Source organism: Bos mutus, chromosome 6, assembly GCF_027580195.1.
Source record: "Bos mutus isolate GX-2022 chromosome 6, NWIPB_WYAK_1.1, whole genome shotgun sequence".
Lineage (NCBI taxonomy): Eukaryota > Metazoa > Chordata > Mammalia > Artiodactyla > Bovidae > Bos > Bos mutus.
This window is the reverse complement of record NC_091622.1, coordinates 102839587-102864513: the sequence shown is the minus strand read 5'-3', so window position 1 is coordinate 102864513 and position 24927 is coordinate 102839587. Positions and strand designations below refer to the sequence as shown.

Here is a 24927-nt window from a genome sequence, read left to right as displayed (position 1 = left end):
GACCACATTGAAAAGTTGGGATGTCTTAAAACACCCTAAATTAATGTAAAAGGCAAATCAGGAATGTATTTTTTTTAATAAATATGGCAAAAGTTATTATCTTTAGCATGTAAACCTCACAGAGAAGTCAGTAAGAAAAACCATTATTATGACCAAATTCATATTAAATAAGTGAATAGATGAAGGCATGATTGAATGAAGCTATGAATGGATGATAAACAAACGGAATGGAACGTAATTACAATTCTCAAGGAACGAGAAAATGGATAATACACAAAAAATTCATCACTAGCACTTGAACAAATGAAAATTAAAATAATGACGTCGTATGATCTTTGCCTATCCTATCAGCAGAATTCTTAGTGGCCACATATGCCTTGCTGAACAAGAAACCGGCAGTGGTAGCGTTCATGTAGAAGGCGACTTGGTACCATTTTTCTGGAAACGACTGAACAGTGTCAAAGCTCTTAAAAACCCTCTTACCCATCGGCCCAGTGATCGCACTTCTAGAATCTATCCTGTGGAAGTGTTTTAAAACATAGATAGAAACTTATGATTAAAGATGCTTGCTCATCGCTGCATGATGATATACAGAAATACTCTAATATGTTAACAGCAGAAGAATATTTAACTGAGGGCGTGGCTGTAGGTAGAATGATGCAGGGCCGTTCGATCTCATGGGGGAAAGCTTATGAAGCAGGATTAAAAGCTAAAGTCAAGTATGAACCCAAAGTTTGTTTGTTTGTTTGTTTAAAAAAAAAAGGGGGCATGGGGGGAAAAAACTGGAAATAAAACCAACTGTCGCAGACGGGTTTCCTCGAGGGAAGTTTTGATTTTCTTTCTCCGTCTCTAAGCTTTCTACCATAAGCATGAGTGACTTTCCCCTGGAAAACAAACAGGCGTGCACGTGCGCATGCAAACGCAGACAGGAAACCAGAACCATGCTTCCAGAACAAAGCGAGACGCCAATGTAGAGTTTCTTGTATGGTGCCAGGAAGCTCGGACAAGGCGTATGGACAGAAATGCCGCTGGGCTCTACCTTTTCACACAGGGCAAGCACAGTTCCAGCCTGGATTATTGCAACCTGTTCTTCATTTCTCAAATTCTAAAACACAAAAACGGGCAAGGGCGTTTTACACTGCTCCCACATCCCGTGCAGACAGTCAGCCCTACGCGACTCTGAAAGTGGCCTCCCCAGGGTCAGCCCCAACTCACAGAAGTGACAGGTCTGAGGACCGGCCCTTCGGGGGTGGGGACACCTCACACAGCGTCCCCGAGCCTTTTAGAAACAGGGCCTCGCTCAAGCCCAGTCTTTTAAGAAGGCAAAAGTCTCACTTTGGGATTTCAGAGATCTTGAGTGCTTCCACTTTCTTTCCGGGCATTTATTTTTAGGCCTTTTTAACCCTCATTACTCACACGCTGTCAGGATGACCTAACTTCAGAACCCCACTTCTCACGGATGCGGACCCAGCCACCCACGCAGGAACACGGCCATACAAAAGCCTTACATTGTACTTAGTCGATCTCTTAAATCAGGAAGAAATTAAAACAAAAACGGAAACAAAAGCCACGACAGAGTACACCCGAATCAAAACAAGGACACGAAACCGGAAACCGATCGCTCATAGTTACCCCGTTATCGCCAAGGATATCTAATTTCTTCATAAGGTCAGAAATATTCACATCCTGGAAAAGATGTCCAACGTTCATTTTGTGTGAGCTACAAAGGCCATCCACACCAATCTCTGGGGCCACAGCCCTCACTCCTTGTAAGACACCATTCCCTTCCTTGTCTCTTAGGCCGGGCGGAGAGTTATTCTTGGTGGTCCCTTCAAGTAGAGAGGGCTGCTAACTGCCGTGTATTGGCTGAGTTTTACACCAGCACAAACACTGCTTTCTAGAAATTCTCATGGGATCCTGTAAGTCGAAAGGACCTCTCTGTGCCCGCGGGCCTAGCAGGATTCCAGGGTCATGGGCAACGGTTGTGAGAACCACCACCAGCTCCCGTCTCTAGAACACTCAGCATGCTCTGAGCACTTCACTGAGTCTTCAGGTTCATTATCTAGTTTAAAAACTGTCACACCCCTTTCACGGTGTGGGTGTTGCCACTCAGATCTCCTAGATAAAGAGACTGACGGTCAGACAGGCTCTGGGCCAGAGCCAGGAAGTGGCCAAGGTGGGGTTTGCTTTCAAGGCTGTATCCCATGCCTCTGCTCTTTTTAACGTGAATACAAATTTAGTGACCCAGCTGGAGTAATAAACTCTGACTTTCAAAACAGAGTGGAGCGACAGGGGGGTATCTTATTAAAATCAATTCTAGTCCTGGCACAGGCACACAATCCCCTTTCCAGCTGAGCCTGGCATTCGGGCGAGCGGGCCATGGCCATAATAGAGTGGGGGCACCCCCCCGGGCACGCTACCTTAACTCCTTCCTGGCGACAGAACAGCTGGAGGGCGCTGCTGTTGTTCTCGGGAAAGGTGGTGATTTGGAGGTTAAATGCTGGCGACCTCCGCTCTCTCTCCTGGGGAAAAGATTTGGTTTAAAAACAGAACTTTATTGTATTATTTCACCACTTGTCATTTTCCCACGTTATTCAGCAAAAAACCAAGGAATTCCAGTTGGCAAAGGTGTTCCTAGTAAGTGCGCACTCAGGCTACGGTCTGGTCGATGGTAGAGATGCTGTCCTGTCTGCCCCGCAGCGGATCCCCTGCTGACACTGGGTTACTTCTTAACCTAGTCAGCTGGGAAGAAATGGTTAGCAGAGTGTCCTGAGTGGACCTGTTGATCAAAGCCCAAGAAGTCACACAATCATCATTAAACACTCGATGAAGAACAATCGTGGGAAATTTCAATAGAAGTCATTGTTAGCTCACTTCATCCTCACATAACCCCAGGAGGCAGCCGTGAATGCTTCCGTTTTGTGGACAGAGAGAAGGAGGCTGTGAGACAGGACCCCTCCGAGGTCCCATGCAATTGAGTGACAAGGCCAGACCCCAGACCCTGGCTTCGTATCTTTTTCAATACGATCTTCTGACTTTGTTCACAAATTTTTTTTCTGATCTGCACTAACCTTCCAATGACCCTTGCCTTAGATTGATAAGTCAAATCTCAACTACTAAAAAAGGAGAGCAAGCATTTCCCCAGAAGTAGTACATTAATCATAGGTAAAGTGACAGATTTTTAAAAAGGAACTGAGTTGCCCAATTACTTACAGAAACAAAGGACAGCAGCAAAACAGTACTCTGGTCTCAATTGCGTTTCCTACACAGAGCCGCCTTTAAACCCCGAGCAATGGATAGGTCAGCCAGCAGCCAAGACCTCACCAAATGATACCTTGAAATCAAACTGCTTTTATTTCCTCAAAATTACAGTCAGTAAGCCTGCTTTGGACCACGGCTGCAGAATCGAGCCACAGAACCAAAGAGTTACTTTTTAGCCGTTAACTAAGAAATGTAGCCAAGGCAGCACTAGATGGCAGGTCCCTAATCAGATCCTCTAAAGGAGAAGGGAAGGGCGGGGCCATTAATTCAATTAATTTCCACGAAGCCCCAATCTGGCTAACCTGGTTTAAAACAGTTTAGATAGAAAACCTTATTTCCCTCATTAGACTCGAACAACCACATTCACAATGTCTATAGATGTCTCTTCTACCTGTAATACTTACTTACAGGGGGTCTCCATAGAAAAGCTGACACAAGAAAGCTCATGTTTTATATGAATGAAAGTCAGAAAACTGATTTCTAATGGCTCCTCCAAAGGATGGTGGAAACACTTGAAAGTTCTAGTAAAGTGATCAATGCTTATGGAATTCTCATGAGAAATGGCGGGTAGCAAAGAGCCGTGAAAGGTTTTCTGACAGGGGTAGAAATAGTCACCATAATCTTTCTTAACTTCTACTTCTGCTGCCTGAACGAAGGACTCAGTTTATGTTTAGACAAGAGCTGAATCACACGGCCAGCCCTGGCTCTGAGACAGGCCACGGTCCATGCTAGCACAACAAAGTATAGGATGAGATGCCCCGGGGAAGTGAGGTGAAGTGAAAGTGGCTCAGTCGGGTCCGACTCTTTGTGGCTCCAGGGACTATTCCATGGACTATTCCATGGAATTCTCCAGGCCAGAATACTGGAGTGGGTAGCCTTTCCCTTCTCCAGGGGATCTTCCCAACCCAGGGATCGAACCCAGGTCTCCCGCATTGCAGGTGGATTCTTTACCAGCTGAGCCATAGGGAAGCCCTGTTCTAGAGAAAGCAGAATTTTAACTGAAGCTGAGAGGAGAAAACGAAATCTGAGAGACACCAACATAGCCAAGGAGCTCACTTTTACCGAGGATTCAGGACATGCAAAGGCTTCAGCTGAGGGAAAGGACAGCCGTATCACCACAGATGCTTAGAGAAAACCAGTCACAAACTCAGGCGATGTGTCACATGTAGATGCGTTTGAAATGGAAACGAACAAACGAAAAAGGATTATGAAGTCAGGTGGTAGCAAGGCAATACAGTAACATATCCGAGGCAGGGCTCCAGTTGGAAGCAATAAAACCATCCATGTCCTCAGCCTGGATCCAGCTCTGTGTATCTGGGACGTCACTGAAGGTTTGCAACAGGATTTCTACCTGTGGACAACAGTCAATCTCCCTTCACGCTAAGGGAATCATCCTGAGTTGCAGTTTGAGTTACAGACATATTTAGTCCAGTACTGCTCGAGTTTGCGTTCACTGCGTCAAGGAGTTGGAGTAATGTTACAAGCTTTCTCAACTACCTATTGCAAATACCTCCTCTTACCCTGTTTACTTACCTTGTGTTTACCTTGGCAAAGAGAAAACAGGCCAAACTAGCAGTAAACACATTATGAGGTCAGCCGCAGGCCAGGTCAGACCCCGCTCTTTCAAAAGGTGAGATTCATGCATGCAAGGTCACTTTAAAAAGGTGTGTTATCAATTGCAACAGTGCTTCTGTCCGCGTTTGCAGAAGGCATACCAGGTGACTATGCATGCAGGAAAGAAGTAGTTATGGAAATGAAACACAAATAAAAAAGGCAAAATATTGCAAAAACAAATTATTTTATTAAGTGCAAAAACAAGCCGTAGGCAATAAATAGATTAGCTCTGGTACATGTCCAAGGACTTCGGTGAGCATTCTCTTCAGAACATATTAAGGCAGTGAAATTATTCTCAATGTACAGATTTAAAAAAAAGAAAAGAAAAGAAAAAGAAAGAAAGAAAAGAAAACAAGTGTCACAGGTCCCCTTACACATGCTTGAAAAACATCTGGGACTTTACATGAATTTCAGTTTGGGCTCAAAGAGAATGTCTGCTCCATTTGAGAGTTTACAACAGATAGAGTCTCTTACTTCGAGTTCTAGCACTCTGAATTCTAACAGCTCGTTCTGATCCTTTGCATCTTGCATTTCATTCTTCAGCTGGTTCTCTTCCATTTCCAGCCTGTAAATCTAGACCAGAGACACCTGGGGGTTAATGGCGGGAGAAGCACTGTTTCTTATCGGGGGCCGTGAGAACGTGTCCCGTATCACAGACCCCCGGGATGTTGGCCTGGGTACACAGGGGCCATTATCAGGGGTAGGGTGGGAAGGGGAGGGTCTCAGTGGGTGTGCACGGTGGGCCCTTTCTGCTCCAGGGGCTGGGATGGCCCAGATTAGAGGCTGTGCCTGCTTCGTCCCTGCAGCCCAAGCTTGGCCCTGTATGGGGGCCAGGTATTTGCTGAATACACAAATGGTGGAGAAACTAAGGCACAGAGCAGTTGAGTCCCTTCCTAGAGGTCAGTCCTGGGGAAGCAACAATGATCCCCAAGCCTGTCTGAATTCCTTCTATCCCGATCTCCCAGAGTTAGCCCACCCAGGGCCTGGCTAGTTGCAGTAGGAAGGTGTCCTGGACTCCCCAGAGGGCTCCTATGAGTAGGAGATCTGAAAGTCTGGGAAGTCCGGCTGCCTGGGTCCCAAACCCACTGGGAGACTCTGGGCCAGCTATGTAGCTCCTTGGATGACATGGAGGCACACAGCAGCCCCCACTTGGCGGCCTGCAGTGAGGACCAAGACAATACATGGAAATGAAGGTCCTGATGGTTCAGTTGGTAAAGAATCCGCCTGCAAAGCAGGAGACCCCAGTTTGATTCCTAGGTCGGGAAGATCCGCTGGAGAAGGGATAGGCTACCCACTCCAGTATTCTTGGGCTACCCAGATGGCTCAGATGGTGAACAATCTGCCCACAATGCGGGAGACCTGGGTTTGATCCCTGGGTTGGGACGATCCCCTGGAGAAGGGAAAGGCTACCCACTCCAATATTCTGGCCTGGAGAATTCCATGGGCTGTATGGTCATGGGGTTGCAAAGAGTCGGACACGACTGAGCGACTTTCACTTTCACTGGTGGGTCATGGTCACCTTTACTCCTGCCTCCCCACCTCTAATGGGGTGGTACTTCCCCCAGGGGGACATCTGGAAACAGCATAAGAGTTTTCCGGGCCTCTCAGAATTTAGCCAGAAGGACCAGGGATCCGAAATCTCTCCCAAAGCCTGGAGCCGCCCCACAGGAAGTGGCCAGCTCTGTCCCAATGCCCCAGATGCTGTGGAGGGACATGGGACAATGAACGGCCACACGACAGGTCAGCACAGAGCTGGGACAGGACCCCGCCGCCCCCCAAGGAGGCAAGGCTGGGCTTGTCCGGTTGGGACATTTGAGGATGTTTAGAAGCTAAGGCCTAACACAGTCCACTTCCACCAGGACAGAAGGTGCAGAACAAGCAAATCTGCTGGGACAGAAAGCAGGTTTCCAGGGGCTGAGGGGTGAGAGACAGGGGTGACTAGAAAGGGGCAAGAGGGATCCTTAAGGGAGGCTGAAAATGTTCTAAAAATTGCATGGTGGGGCTGGGTGCACAACTCAGTAAATTTACTAAAAAAAAAAAAAAATCACTGAATTGTTCACAAATAAGAAAAAGATAAAGCTGAGGTCTCGTCCCAAAGCATTAGATTTACCACTCAAGCCGACTCCCTACAAGTTCCATGACCACAAAGGGAAGGACAGGCTCGGCTCTGCCAGCACCACGGGCTCCAGTCGATGAACTGGACCATGACTGTCCGAGGATCTGCCCACCGACCCCTGCCTGGGGAGCAGGTGGTGGGGGTAGGGGGGTTGGGGAGTGGTCTGGAATCCAAGGCAACGGTAGAGGTGGCCTGGAAGCCCAGCATAAGGAGGACTGGCAGGCCTCACCACGTCTGCAAACCAGCTCTTCGGGCCCCGACCCAGAAGACAGAGACAGGACCGGTGGGTAGGAGCCCTCAGGACGGGCGTGGGTGAGACTCCGGCGGCCGGAGCAGGCCTCGGGCTCCATGATCGGCTGGGGCAGGGCTCAGGGTGTTGGTGCCACGTACCTTTTCCAGCAAGTCTTGGTTTGTTCTGATGAGTAGCTGCTTCTCTTCAACCCATTTGGAATCCTAAGGAAAAGTACTAAATATGTTCATACTCATTGAAGCAGACAGCTAAGTAACAAAGCATCAGTGGGAAAGGTGACTTCATATGAACCTTTCTATGAAAAGGCCAGAGAGAAGGAGAGCAGTTAGAATGATCTCATTGTCCCTCTAAACCAGGGGTCCCCAACCTCTGGGCCGGGGAACCAGACCTCTTGTCAGATCAGTGGAAGCTTTAGATTAGAAATCAGTCAGTCCAGTCGCTCAGTCGTGTCTGACTCTTTGCAACCCTATGGCAGCACTCCAGGCTTCCCTGTCCATCACCAACTCCCAGAGCTTACTCAAACGTATGTCCGTCGAGTCAGTGATGCCATCCAACCATCTCGTTCTCTGTCGTCCCCTTCTCCTCCCACCTTCAATCTTTCCCAGCATCAGGGTCTTTTCTAGTGAGTCAGACTAGAAATAGAGAGCACAATAAATATAAGGTGCTGAATCATCCTGAAACCAACCACCCCCCGCCCCGGTCAGGGTAAAAACTGTCTTCCATAAACTTGGTCCCTGGTGCCAAAAAGACTGGGGACCACTGCTCTAAACGTTTAATTCTGAAAAAGAGAATTGGCAGGTCTGCAGTGCATTCCTCCTCCACTCATGTTCCCTAAATTTCAGGGAGCTCATCTGTATCAAAGCTACTGGTTTTTCCAGTAGTCATGTATGGATGTGAGAGTTGGGCCATAAAGAAAGTCGAGCACCAAAGAACAGATGCTTTTGAACTCTGATGTTGGAGAAGACTCTTGAGAGTCCCTTGGACAGCAAGGAGATCCAACCAGTCCATCCTAAAGGAGATCAGCCTGAATATTCATTGGAAGGACTGATGCTGAAGCTGAAGCTCCAATACTTTGGCCACCTGATGGGAAGAACCGACTCCTTAGGAAAGACCCTGATGCTGTGAAAGACTGAAGGCAGAAGGAGAAGGGGAAGACAGAGGATGAGATGGTTGGATGGCATCACTGACTCAATGGACATGAGTTTGAGCAAGTTCTGGGAGTTGGTGATGGACAGGGAGGCCTGGCGTGCTGCAGTCCATGGGGTTACAAAAAGCTGGACACAACTGAGTGACTTAACTGAACATCTGTTATCACCGACAGAAAAGCACCTGGAGCACACCTGAGCTGGTCCTGGCAGCCCTTCCAGGGCTTGCTCTCTTAGGCTCGAGGGCAAGTGTCTGGGCCACGCCCCCATGGATGTGCCCGTTGACCTGGTGTCATCACAGTAACACACTTCTGCTCATCCGAGACCCTCTGCCTAACCACATCTTTGTCTGGACAAGTTCTGTCCAGGAACGTTCCATGAGCCGAGGGGCTAAGTCTGTCTTTATACCAGCATCTCCAGCACCTAACACGGTGCCCAGCACACAGCCGATGCTCAGTAAATGCCAGGGGATGGATGAAGGTATAAACGAGGGAACTTCCTCCCTCCCTTCCTTCTACCCAGCGCATATCACCCTGTGTCTTCCCAGTATTGACACACGTGTAGGCTCATGAGGCTGAGTCCAGAGCTGGGTCCATTCATCTTTTTTCCTGTGGGAGGTTGTTGGCAGTGGCCCTCCCATGGCTCTGCCCCTTTGCAAGGTGACTCTGCAGCTCCTCCCAAGGAGCAAACTCACCACTGGGTGTGGCTGAAGCATTCTTTGGTGAACGGGATATTAACCAATGGGATGCAGGCAGAGGCATGGCCTATACTTGTGCTTTGGGGGCTTCCCTTTCTTCCTGCTCCAAGACCTTTACTTAAAGGAGCCAGCGTCCTTGAGGACGAGAGACCATGAGAGCCTGGCCAACAGCTGGCACTAATGCGCAGACAGGACACTGAGGTGATTTGGGGCCATCTATCCCCAATCAGCTGCAAAATGAAGCCTCTAGAGTGACCCCAGGGGAGACCAGCAGAAGAACCACCCAAACTGCTGATCCATAGAACTGTAAGCACACAAAATTTCTGTTATTTGTAAACAACTCAGTTTTGGGGTGCTTTGTTAGGCGGCAATAGCCAACTGATACATGATCCCACACGCTGAGCACAGAGCCCAGCACAGGGCAAGGGCTCTGGTAAAGTGCTCGCTGAATGAATGGCCATGTGCTTTGTCCCAGACTGGCCCCTTTATTTAGCAGGCACTGGGGGCAGAGCACACCCAAAAACTGGGCCTAGCACCTCAGATGGGAGGTTAACTTAATCATAGGCTGCGGTTGGACGGGTTGCAACCTGTGAGCTCAGCCTGAAAGAGGGAAGCTGAGGTCAATGGCAGGTGAGGACAGAAGTGTGAAAACAGCCTCATCTTCCCCCTGGACTCCACCCAGGCTGCTGTTGAGTCTCCCTCCTCCCCCATTCCCTATGTGTTAAGTACTATTATTAGCCCCATTTTAAAGATGAGGAAACTGAGACATAAGAGATCACGTAATTTTCCCAGGGCTGTGCAACAGGTCAGGGGCAGGGCTGGCCTGTGGCTTGTTGGCTGTGGTGTATGTTCTGCACTGCTCCCCTGCCTCATGGAGAGTTTTGGACCGGCTCCCACGGCCACCTCTGCCATCACTGAGAGCTAGCTGCAAGTTCATTTGCACAACTGAATCCTCATAGGCAGTGTCAGCTTTTCTTCCAGATTCAAGTCAGAAAAGATTCTGCTGATCACTTTATGTTTGGAGTTGTCTCCTATTCTTGTACATTTGGCAAACAAACAAAGAAAAAGCCAAGTAGACTCTCAGAACATGATGGATTTTAAAAAAATTGGTAAAGAGGCAAATGAGCTGGGATAGTCTCGCCTGAACTCTGCTAACATTCTTTTTTTTTTCTCTCACATCTCCAGAGCAAATGACATAGATCAACAGACCATCCCCCTGGGCACCAAGACCCCAGCGACACCACCAAGGGGATAGAAATGCAAAGAGTTACAGGTCACGTGACCGTTTCTGCTCACCTGGCCCTTCTCAACCAGTAACTTCTCCAGATCCTCGATTTTGGCCTGACACCTCAGCAGATCAGCTTGGAGCTGTTCCCGAGTCTGAAATGCAAAAGACCAGGAAGTGAGCAGGTCCCCCCGGATGATGACAGAGAAGGGGAAAGGACAAGGTGGCATCCGGTCCTGAGAAACGGGTCCTTTTTTTAGGAGCACACGTGCCGACTGGCCTGCCTGGTTCCTGTGTCACCCACGGGTGTGACACCTGGAAGAACCGCAAGGCCTTGACAGGCCGTCAGCGCCACCCCTGTTGAGAGACGAGCGCAGCCTGGAGAAGCGGCCAGCTTCTTCACGAGGGTGAGTGAGAGGCCAGCATGTCAGCTCCCAGCCCAGCTTCCTGATCCCGTGCCGTGGCTGTACCACCAACGCCAGCCACACTTTCTCCCTTGCTCAGCCCATCTCCTGACAAAGGTGTCACCGACAGCGAGGGCTGAAAACCAGATACCCCGAGCACCAGGCGGGTAGTATAAATAAGAGAGACTGACTGGGTGAGGGGTACTAGGGAGTGGTGGCGACTGTGGCAAACCAGGGGCACATGTCTCAACTCAGGGGGGGTGCTGCCACTCAGCAGCTGCAGCCAAAGGTGACTACACGGAATGGGAAGACTGGTGCTACCAGATGCTCTGAGCTTTCAAGAGAAGCCAGGAACCCGGATTTCTACGTGAACTCTCTCAACTTTTGAATGGTGCAAGGAGCTGAAGCTTTTTTAATAAGAAACCCATGCTTCAGTCCAAACCACCTCCAGCGTACACCTCCAGTGTACTTCCTCTGACCTACAGGTTACAGGCTGACACTATTGTAGCCGAGGAGCTTCCCTCCACAGCCTCATTTGCCACCCCTTACCTCATGGGGCTGTTGTGGGAATGAAACGGGTGTGTGCTGGGGTGAAAAGTCACCCCAGCAGGAGCACTCCCAGGGGTCCCTCTTGCCTTCAGAGGGAAAGGCTGGCCGAGTCTGGTCTGTGCAACTCCTGAAGATGGGCTAATGGCCAGTGAGTGGACGTTACTAGATGGTGGAGGTCAGCCCAGCCATGAGGGCTGGTATGGTCCAGACCTGGGTGGCCAGCAGGGACCCGAGAGAGCGCTGGGTGGGCTTTAACTGGGCAGCCCTGCCTGTGTGCCTTAGGAACATTCTTGGGGGTTTCTCAGCCGGGAAAGAGAGATGTCTGTTTCACAGTGAGTCTGATTTCATCACTGAGTCAAACTTCTGAAACCCTTCTTGCCAACGGAAGGGGCACAGGACACTGAGACAGCAGCATTTCTTCTGCAAATGTTGCTCCTGCACTGAGGACGGGCAGGTAGCTCCCGTTGGATTTGCCAAATGCTGGAACATCACCACAGCGGAGGCTGCCAGGCAACCCCCATCCCCTCTCAACAGAATCCGGCTGCTGGGAAGGGCATGCACAGGACATCCAGCCTCTGTCCGACCCCTCAACACCTTCCGCTGGCACCTACCCGGGCCTCTCGCTCGGCGTCCAGTGTCCCGCCCACCTGCTCCTGAAGCAAGGCATAGGCTCGCTGCAGGGCCTGGTACTCCCTGGTCAGCTGGCAGAATCTCAGGTCAGCCTCTTCTCGGGTTGTCGTCTTCACGTCATGGAAGAGAAAAGCATCAGGAAGCCCGTGACTTGACGTGAACGGCAGTGCCAGGGTCAAGTCAGGCAAAGACAACGTGCAGATGTCACGACCGCTGCCAGCTCTTACTTAACAGACTGGCCCGGGCCAGGACCTAACTGGAGGGCTCTGGAGAGAGTGCTGGGGAGAAGATCCCTTCTCTGCCATCTACCCTGGAGCTCCCTGAACCCCAGGAATCACTGAATCGTGTGCAGGGGAACAAGGGTGAGCCAGTCCCGACTGCACGGCGAGCGTCTAGGCTGTAAAAGGCACCCCTCCCACCCCTCAGGTCTCATTCTGGGGATTTCTCCCAAGGAGACAACCACCCAAAGAGCATCGCTGCAGTTGTGAAAAACTGGAAGCCCCGTACTCCTCTCATCAGGAGCCCTTAGGCTGGACGCACGTGTGGATCTACGAGGGTCTGCTCGGGACAGAGGATGATGACTAACAGCATCTGGTGCTGAAAGAAGCCTGTTACACATTCTTGGTGAAAAAGGCAAATCAAAAAGCGTGTGTCCGACGAGATCGTATTTGACTGGGGTTTCCTGAATGAATCCCAGCGGGCAGGGTGGGAGGAAGGGGCTGCTCTTTGCTCCTGTGTAACTCAGGCTCTCTGGAGCAGGGGACAGGAAGGTGGATGTGCAGAGACGGAGGGTCAGGAAAGTGTGAGAGAGAGGAGTCGGCTTCCGTCTGCTCTTTTCTGTGCTGCTCGCATCCTCTCCTACAGTGACACACCATCTTTATATACACAGGTGTGTGTGTGTGTGTGTGTGTGTGTGTGTGTACAAGCCTGGGGGGAGGCGAGGGGCAGACCACCACACAGCAGTTTTAATGACAAAGGGCAAGCGGCACCGCCGTGGCTACAGGTCTCCGGTGTGAAATCTGTGCTGGGAAGGGAAAGGGCCCCTCCAGACTGCAGGCACCCCGCCATCGCCATTCTCAGAACCCGTCAAAGTGGGGACCACCCTCCCTGGCCACAGGCTGTGACCACACAGGTCCTGCGAGGTTCGTCTCACAGGGAGGGACCGAGGCTACAGAGCCCAGGTGAGGTGGGAGGCACCCCCTTACAAGCACCCAGGGGTGAGGCCCGCTTACGTCGTCCAAGTCCTCCTCGGGTGTGGCCGGAGCCCTGTCCGTCCTGTCCGTGTTGCAGGACGTCTCCGACAGTGTTTCCGAATCCACGGACTCCTCGTCAAATCCAAAAAATGTCTCCACAACATGCTTCTGTGAAAGGCAATTTGCAAAGCATGAGAGAGGGACTCAAGAGTTGCCTGGATACCCCCACCCTGTCATCCGCAGGGAGACACTGTGCATCAGGGCCACTGGGGCATCCCAGAAGGGGGGTGGGGGGTGCGTGACTGCTGAGGGGGAAAGAGGCAGCCAGAGGTGGTCAGAGGGTGGAGGCTGACCACAGAGGGTGCTGGCCCGACCCTGGCTCAGGCTCACGTGCTGATGACCTTTTGCAAGGGAGCCACACAGCCTGTCTGAGAGCCAGCTCCCTTCTCCATCAGAGGGACACAGGACCCCCAGCTCACCCCTGAGCACAAAGTGAGGTCACCGAGCAAGGTGCCCAGCGTGGTAACACACGGTGAGTAGCATCCTTGCTATACTGAGTGGGGGAGGGGAGGGCAGGGGCAGGCCATGTGAGATGCCGGGCTGTAGGTCAGACACGGAATGGTGAGAGGGCAGAGTGTCCACAGGTGGACCTGGGGTTCTGACTGGCTGGGCAAGTTGGGGAGCGGGGGGCCCAGGTCCTCACCAGACGTGCCCCAAGAGGCAATTTTAGTTTAGTTTAACAAGCACACTTATAAAATTAGAAGGAATGGCGTAATGGACCCATATACACCCAGTACTCAGATTCAGAGGCAGTTTTGAGGCTCTGTGTGCTGGGCTTCCAGCTACCCTGTCCAGCACTTCTCTCACCCCGAATATCACAAGAGATGGGCCTTCATTCACTCACTTATTCATTCATTCCTTAAGTGAACATCTGACTGAGCGCCTTCTATGGGTCAGACCCTGGGTGGGGCCTGGGGGGCCACAACCAATCAAAACCAGGTGTGGTCCCTGCCCCAAAGAGCTTCAGTCCCTTGGGACCACAGACACCAGCCCACAATCACCAGATCAACATCCCTTGTCCAAGAAACACTGGTTTCCCCCCCTCACCGCCCGCCTCAAATAGTCCGTGAGAAGGTTTTTGATTTTACAAATCAGGGATGCTCCTGACCATGAAGAAAGAACCATACCTAAATCCGGAGCCAAGCTCCAGGCTCCCACTCGTCAATCTGAACCAGGCTCTCGCAGGGGTCCCTCCCCACCCATCAACACAGAGAGACGCTCCCCGCATGCTCGGGCACCTCCTGCCATCAGAGCCAGTGCTGGTGTACAAGCTCTTGGGTCCAGATGTCAGAAAAACGTGGCTGGTGCACTAACAGGATTAGGAACCAATTCAGAACCAGGAAGTGAGGCGAAGGGAGCTCCTTTGTCACCCTGCACAGTTTAGCATCTCTCATGGGGCTTTGAGGGAGGCCCCCGGCCACGGCTGGCGCCCACGATGGCCTTGCATTGACAATTGTGTTTCTGCAAACTGCTTTCGCCTTATGCTTTTTGTTTATTTAACACAGGTGGGACATGTACTGCCCTCTGAACTCCCGGGTCACACGTCAGGCACCTCCTAGACAGTTCCAGGGAGGCTGGAGAACACTGACCTAACACTCCCGAACCGGCTGTTTCCAGGTTCGGACTAACCTGTGTTCACCACTGGCAGCTCCACCTCTACAGTTCCTCAGGCCAAAAACCAACCCCTTTCTCCACTCCATGCTCCACGCCTCTGAGAGAAACCCTGCTGGCTCGATCTTCAACCCACGATCCAAGCCTCCACGAACCAGCACCTGCCTCCTGGTCCAAGCCACCATCACCTCTCACTACTGGCCTTCCGGCTTCTGCCTTTGTCCCATAACCTGGTGGCCAGAGTGACTATTTTGTAACAAGAATCCCGTTGTGTTTGTCCTTTGTTCAAAGCCCTGCACTACACTTAAGTGGAAGCCAACATCGACAGCGCGGTCCACAGGCCCTGCGCCTGCCCCCGCTCGCTCCGGCCTCATCCCCTCCTCACTACTGTGCTCCAGCCACACTGCCGAGCACACCTCCGCCCCTTCCACGTGCCTGCCGCAGGGCCTTTGCACTCCCAGATGCTGTCCCCCAGAACCCACGTGACCCTCTCCTTCCCTTCCCTCCAGTTTTTGCACAAACATAACTTATCAAAAGACTTCCCTGATCACCACATCAAAGTCTTAACTAGCCTTTCCCCACCCCCGCCTCTCTGTTCTTCTTCTTTTATTTTTCTCCATAATGCTCATCACTGCCTAACATAAGATACACTGTGCTGATGTCAAGGCCTGACACGCTCAAGAAATACTGGTTGCTCAATAAGTATTTGCAAAGAACTCAACGGTAAACAAACGTTCACCCACGAGTAGTTTGGGTTTGCACGTGGTGTCCCTTCCTTCGCTCCTGCAGCCCGCATCGGTGGGCAGCCACCTGGCAGTGCACCCCAGGTGAGTCCACCAGATAGAACATGAGTCCCTACTAGACTCCGTCAACGTCAAATGCAATCCTCTCTGAGTGGAGTTGGAGGAGACATTCCTATGCTCAAAGGCACACTTCCAGCCCCGGGTTGAGAAATCCCCCTGAGTTTGTGTCAATGATGCTCCAGACGCCACACCTCCAGAGAGCTGTGGCCATGACCTTTGATGGCGGACACATTCATAGCACTCAGTTCGTCTGCACACATGCGGTTCACCCGAGCCCCAGGCTCCTTGTTTTTCTGGGCAGCCACTCAGCTGACCTCATTTCTTGTAAACACTGCTAACTGCAAGGCCTCCAGGGACAGGCCTGTTGTGCTGATCAGCAGTGAGCAGTGACGCAGCGAGGCCCCTGCCCAGCACAAGGATGGAGCCCCAGGAAACATTAAGCCTCACAGTCTCCACATGGCCAAGACACGAGGCCAGGCGGTGATCACCCACTGCAGGCATTGCGCAGGCGGTGGTCACCCACTGCAGGCATTGCGGGCTATTCTTGGGGGGGCGGGTGATGACTCAGTGCTCCATTACCTAGGGTGACCTGCTTTTTGAAACTTTGTGGGACTGAGAGTTAAATACTCAATTGCGTGCATGCTAAGTCACTTCAGCTGTGTCAGATTCTTTGTGATCCTATGGATGGAAGCCCACCAGACTCCTTTTTTTGGGATTCTCCAGGCAAGAATACTGGAGTGGGTTGCCATGCCCTCCTCCAGGGGATCTTCCTGACCCAGGGATCGAACCCACATCTCTTATGTCTTGTGCATTGGCAGGCGGGTTCTTTACCACTGGCGCCACCTGGGAATTACTGAGCCCTAAAACAGAGTACTGGGCTTCCCAGGTGGCTCAATGGTAAAGAATCTGCCTACAGTGCAAGAGAAGCAGGAGATGTGAGTTTGATCACTGGGCCAGGAAGATTCCTCTGGAGAAGAAAATGGCAATCCACCCCAGTATTCTCACCTGGAAAATTCCATGGACAGAGGAGCCTAGCAGGCTACAGTCCGTGAGGTTGCAAAAGAGTCGGATATGATTTAGTGACTAAACAATGACAAATAACAACCAGGGTATTAACTACAGACGCTGCAGCTGTGCATTTAAAATTGACCTGCCTGGATCCCAGTGGAGCGCCTCGAAGTATCATGTGGCTCCAGAGACAGAACCTGAGGAAGTATGCTGGGAGGAGGGAAGGAAGAAACAGCTCCGAAGGCGGGCTCAAACACACAAGGACATTCAAAGTATAATATAGAGAACTGACTTATGGACACCGGAGGGGAAGGAGAGGGTGGCACAAATTGAGAAAGTAGCACTGACCAACATGCACTGTCCTGTGTAAAGTAGATATTTAGTGGGAAGTTGCTGTAAAAGGCAGGGAGACCAGCCTGACACTCTGTGATGACCTAGAGGGGAGGGCTGGGACGGGGGAGGGAGGCTCAAGAGGGAGGGGATATACATACACAATTAGGACTAATTCACGTTGTGGTATGGCAGAAACCAACAGAACATGGTAAAGCAACTTTCCTCTAATTAAAAAATTAAAATATATAATCCTATGACCACAAAGGAGACGATCCATGAATCCACAGCACACACAAATTCCAAGGCAGTAGGGAGGTGACCACGAGTCACCCCCACCTTGTGTGACATACGGGTTGGGTTGGTTTGTTTCCTGAGAGTTAGTTTTTTTAAATTGACTGTATTATATGGGAAGCCAAAATGCACCACATAAATTTATGGCTTTATTAATAAAAAAACAAGCTTTAAAAAAAAAAAAGACAACGTTTCAAGTGAAAATCTGGTGGCTGTCTTCTTTGGAGACCAAGCAACCCTGCCTTCCACTGCATGTTCATATACACGAAATTACATACAAGCCTCCAAGGAATGAAAGGAAAATCACCTGGAAATACTGTTTCTCAAACGCTCAGCTCATAATGGGGTTTTTAAAGAAAGTCAAGCACAATAGAAACTGTCGATTTTTTGGAGCCTCCATCATTCAAAAATTCCCTGGGAAATTCCTAAGGAAAAAATAACTTCAGGAACATAAGATTTCCATCTTTGCTCACTCCAAATGCATCCTCTATGGAAAAGGGCCCACCTCTCCAGACTTCTATTTTCTTTGCCACCAAAGCCCTGTCTTGCTGACATCTTTCTATAAACCAACCCAAACGCTTGAAATGCAGTTTGGGCAGCTATGACTGGAAAATAAACATTTCTTCTCCACTGACATGCTGCATATACAGAGGTGCTCATTCTTAGCAGATCACGTGAACAGAGTGGAAAAAGGGAGGCACCCCGTCCCCCAAATAAACAACCTCTTGGCTGAGCCCAGCTTCTCACGGCCTCCTCTCTCCTCCATGTCATTCCCAATAATCCCAGGCACAGGAAAGAGCTTTCCAATCACAGCCGCTGATATTCACACGACTGCAACTGACCCAAAGCTGGCCGCTTACCTTCATGCTTGTAGGTCATCTCCTGGCAGCCAGAAAAGTACAGACACACCAGGGTGCAGAGACAGAGGAAAAAGGAGAAATACAGCACGAAGAGGACGTACTCCATGGTGGGGATGCGGGAGCGGGGAGGGGGCGGGGCAGAGAGTCTGAGACCCGCTAGCCTGTGTATGTCAGGGGAGCTGGAAGCCACATCACTGCCACCAGATTCCAGGCCTCTCTCGAGTCCTGGGAGGAAGCACCGATTCTTCTGCAGAGCGCTCTCGTTTCCTCTACCACACTAGGTCCACTGCCTTCCTTCTCCGCTGCACCGTTCTGAGAACAACCAGGATGCTCTAGAAGGTGTGCCTTTGTTAAAAGGGATGCCGGCTCTGGGGCAGATCGTGGGCTGAGAGGAGCCAGTTTCCAGGGGCTGGGCCTGGGTGAATCAGTCACAGCAGACAGCCTTCAGGCTGGCTGATTCTCTGGGGGCTTTCCTCCCAGCCCCAGGCTCCCCGAGTCGCCCTGTCGTCAGGGCCCCTGGGAACAGCCTTAGCAACCGTGATGCCGAGAGAACCTTCTTCAGGACCAGAGCACAAAACAGGGAGGTGCCTCCTGCCTCGTGTACTTAGGAAATTTCTCGGTTCATCCCCTCACCCTGTGCGTGCCCCCAGACTAGCTGAACTCATGGGTTCTTAGCAATTCTTCCATAAGCATTTGTTTTACCATTTATATGAACTGAAGCAAACCACCATCCGATAGAAAAATGGCAGCTAGAGTGGCCCTCAGTTCCCACACCCATGTAGCACCTATGAGGGCACCTTCTTGCAGAAGCTTCTCTAGCCACAAGATCAAATGCAAAAACCCTCCTAGTGGGAAAAAAGGGTAGATTTCACCATTAAAAAGTAAACCTTTTTATTTGAAAGGTATTAAAGCAACCCTGGAGGAGGGCATGGCAACCCACTCCAGTATTCTTGCCTGGAGAATCCCCATGGACAGAGGAGCCTGGTGGGCTACAGTCCACAGGGTCGCAGAGTCAGACACGACTGAGCAACTAAGCACAAAGCAACATTAAGAGGCAAAGAATAATTCACAAAAGTGTGTGCTAAGATGCTTCAGTCATGTTTGACTCTTTGCAACCCCATGGACTACAGCCTGCCAGGCTCCTCTGTCCATGGGGTTCTCCAGGCAAGTATACTGGAGTGGGCTGCCATGCCCTCCTCCAGGGAATATTCCCAACCCAGGTACTGATCGAACCCAAGTCTCTTAGTTTCCTGCACTGATAGGCAGGTTGTTTACCACTAGTACCACTTTGGAAGCCCCAATTCACAAGAGAAAAAAATACGTATAGCCAAGTTCATATATATTTCAACTTCAATAATGTTTGATCCTTTCAAAGTAGCCATGATATAAGCTATGTAACCAGGTCACACTATGCAATTTAGTGCTAAGTCTTTAAGTTGTCTTTCCAAATGAGGTGCCTCCAGAGTTGGGACTGGGTCAGGAATGGACCTGTGACCAGGCTGAACCCAGGAGCACCGGTCCCGGGACTTTTGCTGGAACCACTGAGGAGAGAGATCCTCTGACCACAAAGGTTGGTTGTCAGGTATAATGCCAGCTGGAAGCTGCTAAAGCTGTTTGGGCCACCACATGGGAGAGTCTGCTTGAGAAAGAGGCCAGTCCAGAGGAAAGCACACTTGAAAGATGGAGATGGACAAGTCCCTGATAATTGCGCGTGAGCATCTGGATCCAGCTGTACCTGAAACCGGACGTCTAGACTTCTTAGCTATATAAATTCATTTATTTGCTTAAACGACTTTGAATTTTTGGCACTAGCAATAGAAAAAAAATCTCAGCTAACAGGGAGGAGGGAGATAATCCTAGAAGTCAAGCCATCTACAAACTGTTGAGTTCTGCAACAAGCCTAAAGACTTGATTTCTCTCTAAGCTGCTCTGCACTTGGACCCTCAAGAAAAACCAAAGACAGCCTCTGCCTGGAAGAAGGATCCCTGGCAGAAGGATTCCTGGCTCTGTGGAAGCCATGACACATGTACAGTGGGCTGCCTCCTGGATCTACTTAGACCCACTTTGCCAGAAATTCCTCAAGAGTGAAAATTCCTCTGTACCCATCACCTGACGCTCTGTTATGCCCAGGGCAACAAGATGCACCGAGACAATGATGAGAGGGATAGGGGGATGGAGGGGCTGAGAGCTGTTCTGCCTCGGCTGGACACGAGCTGCCACAAGGTCGGGGCAGGAGGTGAGCAGGACCAGGTCCTGGAAGGCCCTGAGGGCCCAGCCAAAGGGCCCTAGATTCATCTCCTGAGAAAAGGAGAACCAGTGGAGGGTTTTTTAAGGAAGAAGGTGGCAGGGTAAGACCTCTGCCTTAAAAAGACAGTTCTGGTGGGAGAAGATACTGGAAGCAGGGGAGCAGCCAGAGAGCTGTGGCAATGGTCCCAGAACAGAAGATGAGGACCCAAAGGAAGGAGGTGGACACAGATGAAGAAGCAAGGGCCTGGAAGGGAGGGTCTGGAATCAGGGAGCCTTTGCCTCAAGCCCCTCCACACTGGATCTAGGGTCCCCTCCTGACTCTAGGCAGGGGGCCAGGAGCTGCAGACCTGCCTTCTAGCGTGGTCCTCTCTGAAGACTGAGTCTCACCCCCAGGCTCACTCCTGGTGTTAGAGTGTCTTGTCCTGCTAGAATATGTTGCCTATGACCACCATTACTTCCTGTCTATCCCAAAGTCTTTGGAAGTGATCTGGATGTCCCCATGGGCATTGCTGTGCTAGATGAGGTACGCTGGGCAGGTGAAATGGCCAAGGCAGGCTCCTAGCTCTGCTCTCCCTCTCTCCATTGCCCAGCAACCTGCGATGTTGCCCCAGGTAGGACAGTACAGACTGCGTGTGCGGCTGAGCCACTCAGCTGCCTGAGTGTGGCCCTGCACTTTCAAAACCGCGCCCGTGTTCCATCTCCAGTGCCCCAATCGTTTCGAGTCCTTTACCGAAGGGCCCACAAAGCCAGCAGGCGGCCCTTGGAGCAGCTCCCTGTGGGGCTTCACGTGCTTCTGATGTGAAGCTTAGCCACCTGCCTGGCCGTTGAAGAGGGAACAAGATGATGGGCTGCTGCCCAGGCTGGAAGGGCCAAGCCCTCATCCCTTTCAGGGACTGAAACACGGAGCGAAAGCCCTTGGCTGCCTGCTGCTCGGAGGGGAACCCTGGCAAGACTGCAAGGATAAACAGCCCCCTTAGTCCATGCGATCGAGCCCCACGGTGAGGGCCAGGCGCTGTGCTAGGGGCTGCTTATAACCCGGCAAACAAGGCAGGAGCCAGCCCTCCCCACGCTGAAAGGCTGAGGACGGAGCCGTGGGGGAAAGGCGGTCTGGGAACAAAGTCAAGTGGAAATGACCAGAGAGGGGAAAAAGGGTTTCTTTGGCTACTTAAAAATGGAGAAAGTGTGCACGTGATGGAAAGCACTCAGGCGTGTGGCCAGGCTAAGGCATGTCACCCCAGCTTCTGTCCCAGGGCAGCTTCAGACACCGAGTTCTTCCTCCCACAAGGCTGTGGGCTTGGCCTCGGGGCACAAGGTCAAGTTTGGATAGGTTTCAGGTGTACTGTCAGAGTGAATGCAGGGGCTGCGAACCAGGAGTGACCTTCGAGAAGATCCCCAGGGTGACCTGCGTCCTGGTGACAGAAGAGGCCTGGTCCATTCGGGAGAGGGGACCACAGAGCTGACGCTTGGATCCCAGGAAGGGCCGACTCTCCAGTGGTGCTTTGATGTTTCCCAGCCTCCCTCAAAGGGTGGGGATGTCACCTTGCTGCTACCTGAGACTATTTCTCTCTCTTTAAAAATGCAGTAGTAGCAGTGTTAGTCACTCAGTCATGTCCAACTCTTTGTTATCCCGAGGACTGTAGCCTGCCAGGCTCCTCTGTCCATGGGATTCTCCAGGCAAGAGTGCTGGAGTGGGTTGCCATTTCCTTCTCCAGGGGATCTTCCTGACCCAGGGATTGAACCCAGGTCTCCTACATTGCAGGCAAATTCTTTACCATCTAAGCTATAGGGAAGCCGCCTCTTTTAAAAATGGGGGCCATGAGTTAGAGGGGGATGGGGGGCAGGGTGAGGCAGGGCCTCACATCTAACCCCCCCATGCAGGGCCTGCATCTAACAGGCCCTCCAAAGGAAAGCTATTCATTTAAGATGAAGGGAGAAAGAAAAAGGATAATATAATTTACTGATTCCTGTCTACTCTTCAGGCCTGGAGCCAGATGCTTCAATTGATCCCATAGATATGATACGTGTTTTAAGAACCAGGAAACAGGTTCTCAGAGTTCAAGGCTTCACAGCTAGGAGCTGGCCTGACTTCCTGCTGCTCCAGGCCATGGTTCCTGAGCCTCGTCCAAGATCTTAGCTCTACTTTCAAGACAAGTGAGCAAACTGTACTCATTTTAGCCATTCTTTATGGGCCCAGCTCTCTCCTAAGACACATCTCTCCCTTGCTAGGCTGCACGTTCCAATGGCTGACCCACTACCTCCTGCCACTTCAGGGCAGGGGCTCTGTTTCCAGTTAGGTCCTGATCACACCTTCCACAGAGCAAGCCCTGAACCCTGGACAGGGCCCAAGGAACCACTTAAGGTCCTTCTCCTGTAACCCCCACCCAGGGCTGAAAAATCAATGGCAAGTCCCCAGGCAGGGACAGCCAACACCAGTCTTGTCCCCAGGAGCCCAGTGAGACAGGTCGGGAGCTGTTGAGGATATGCTGGCTGCCCTGGAAGATGACTGCTGTGTCCTCAGAGCATCTGCAGCAGCTGGGCTATGGTGTGGAAATGGAGCAGACCCTTGGCAGGGAACTACAGAGTCCAAAGAGGCTTGCAACAGCTGGAGAGCAGGGACGGAAAGTTCTGGAATCTTCGGTGCATTCACCGAGACACTCTGTCACATAAAGACCCGGACAAAGTGATAAAGTGCATGTATGCATGAGGGACAGAGTGCAAGGAAGATTATTTAAGGAGAGAAAAGAAAGTACTGATCCCCACACGACATGTGGGAAAGAAGGAAGGGAAGCCGCCCAGGCCTGAGGGCCAAGCCCTGGGGACTAAAAACCTGCCCAGGTCCCGATGAATCCACTCATCCATCCGGCCCTGGACTAGCTAGGATTAAGCAGGAGCATAAGGGAAACAGCTGTACATTGAATCCTGAGAAAAAGGAAAATACTGGTGGGTCACAGTAAGTGGGAAAGACCCCAAGCCGGGTCAGGAAATTCCCCTAGAGGTTCCAAGACTCTGCCTTTAGTGGCGTCAAACTCTTGTAATTACAGTGACCAAACTTCCGCATCCTGGAATGATCCAGTGTTAGGTAAATGCGTTTTTTCCAGTAAGAGCAATTTGTTTATTCAGTCAACAACTGTTTAGGGACACCCACTCTGTGCCAGGCAATGACCAGGACATAGTGAGCAGGACACAGCTCCTGCCCACCTTGCCTGCAGTACATGCAAGCCTAGCCAATCCTAAGTCCAGTCCAGGCCTTTGTGAAGTTCTCTTCCCATAGACACATTCAGAAACAGGAAAAGGGAAACAATCTCTTATTCTGGATATTCTGACAACATTTGAAAAATATAGTCATGGCACAAAACTGGGTTTCCTGAAACCCTTTCTGGGGTGTATGAGGCCACAACACAGCCAGTTCATGCAACAAACTGAATTCCTTTCGATGGTTACTTTTTAAACATGTCTTGTGGTGAAAATGGCCATCGTGTACATTACTGACAACGGGGCAAAAGGACACAGCCCTTCTATACAGCAGACAGAAGGCTGAATGTTCTTGATCGAAGCCTTCACACCCTCTGACCCACATGTAGACTTCCGGGAATCTATCCATGGGAACGATCTAGACTATGGACAGTTTTCTGGACAAAAGGAGTTCACTGTGGTTACAGTTACAGAAGCGGGGAGTCCAAGAAGACCGAAAGGGTGGTCACCCAATGAAATGTTCAACACTCAGGGAATCTAGCAGAACTGGCTGGTGAAGAGCAGTCTGCTAAGCACAGACACATTTACTGCAGTATTATTCACAACCATGAGGAGCTGGAAGCAGACACGCTTGGTGGACACAGAATGTTAGACAAATTTATGGCCCATCCACTCAACAGATTATGTAGTCTTGAAAATTCGTATTTATGATGACAGCATCATAACACGGAAAAATGCTTTATAGTATAATGGTAAGTAAAAACCCAGGGTGCAAAAATGTATTCTACAATTACAGCTACAGTATCTAAAAAATGTGAAGCGGAACAAGGATGGGGGAAGGAGATTGCATTAAAATGCCAACATTGATTGCACCGCGGAGGCACTGCCATGATGGACCACTATGTTCCAGATAGTCTATAATGTGGCTATACTACGTCCATAATAAAAATAGGTATTTAAATATAACCAAGTTCTGCTGAACCGCTTCCCATTTCTGAGATTCTAATGTCAGTGCATAGAGACTTGTACCTCATTCAACTTGACTTGGTGGCATAAGCTTGGGCCTTGGAGCCCCAGACTTGAGTTTAAATGTCGGTCTGTTACTTTTCCTCTTTGACTCATTTATATATTTTATACCTATATACTTCCTGTAATTTTAAAATAGAAAAAATAACACCAACCTCACAGGGTTGCTATGACGATTAAATAAGATGCTATAAATAAACCTTTATCCAAATGTACAAATTTGGTTCAAGATATATTTTATGTGCCCAGAGTGTACTATAAACAATTTGCACCAACATTCACAATCCTGAGATTTTACATAGAAGTGTTATGGGTTGAAATGAGCCCCCCAACCCAAAAAGGTTATATTAAGGCCCTAACCCCCCAGTACTTCAGAGTGTGACCTCACTTGGAAATAGAATCATTGCAATAA

General features: G+C 50.5%; 1 protein-coding gene across 1 annotated transcript in view; it reads right to left on the bottom strand.

Moving 5' to 3' along the window:
- JAKMIP1 (janus kinase and microtubule interacting protein 1) overlaps positions 1-24927 on the bottom strand; it is a 153636-nt gene that overhangs the window by 20716 nt on the left and 107993 nt on the right. Inside the window, exons 9-16 of the mRNA XM_070371875.1 lie at positions 13124-13252; positions 11873-12001; positions 10380-10463; positions 7382-7444; positions 5350-5448; positions 2421-2522; positions 1633-1686; positions 1040-1105 (exon numbers count right to left, since the gene is read on the bottom strand). Coding sequence (XP_070227976.1) covers positions 1040-1105; positions 1633-1686; positions 2421-2522; positions 5350-5448; positions 7382-7444; positions 10380-10463; positions 11873-12001; positions 13124-13252 — 726 coding nt within the window. The remainder of the gene's footprint in view (positions 1-1039; positions 1106-1632; positions 1687-2420; positions 2523-5349; positions 5449-7381; positions 7445-10379; positions 10464-11872; positions 12002-13123; positions 13253-24927) is intronic.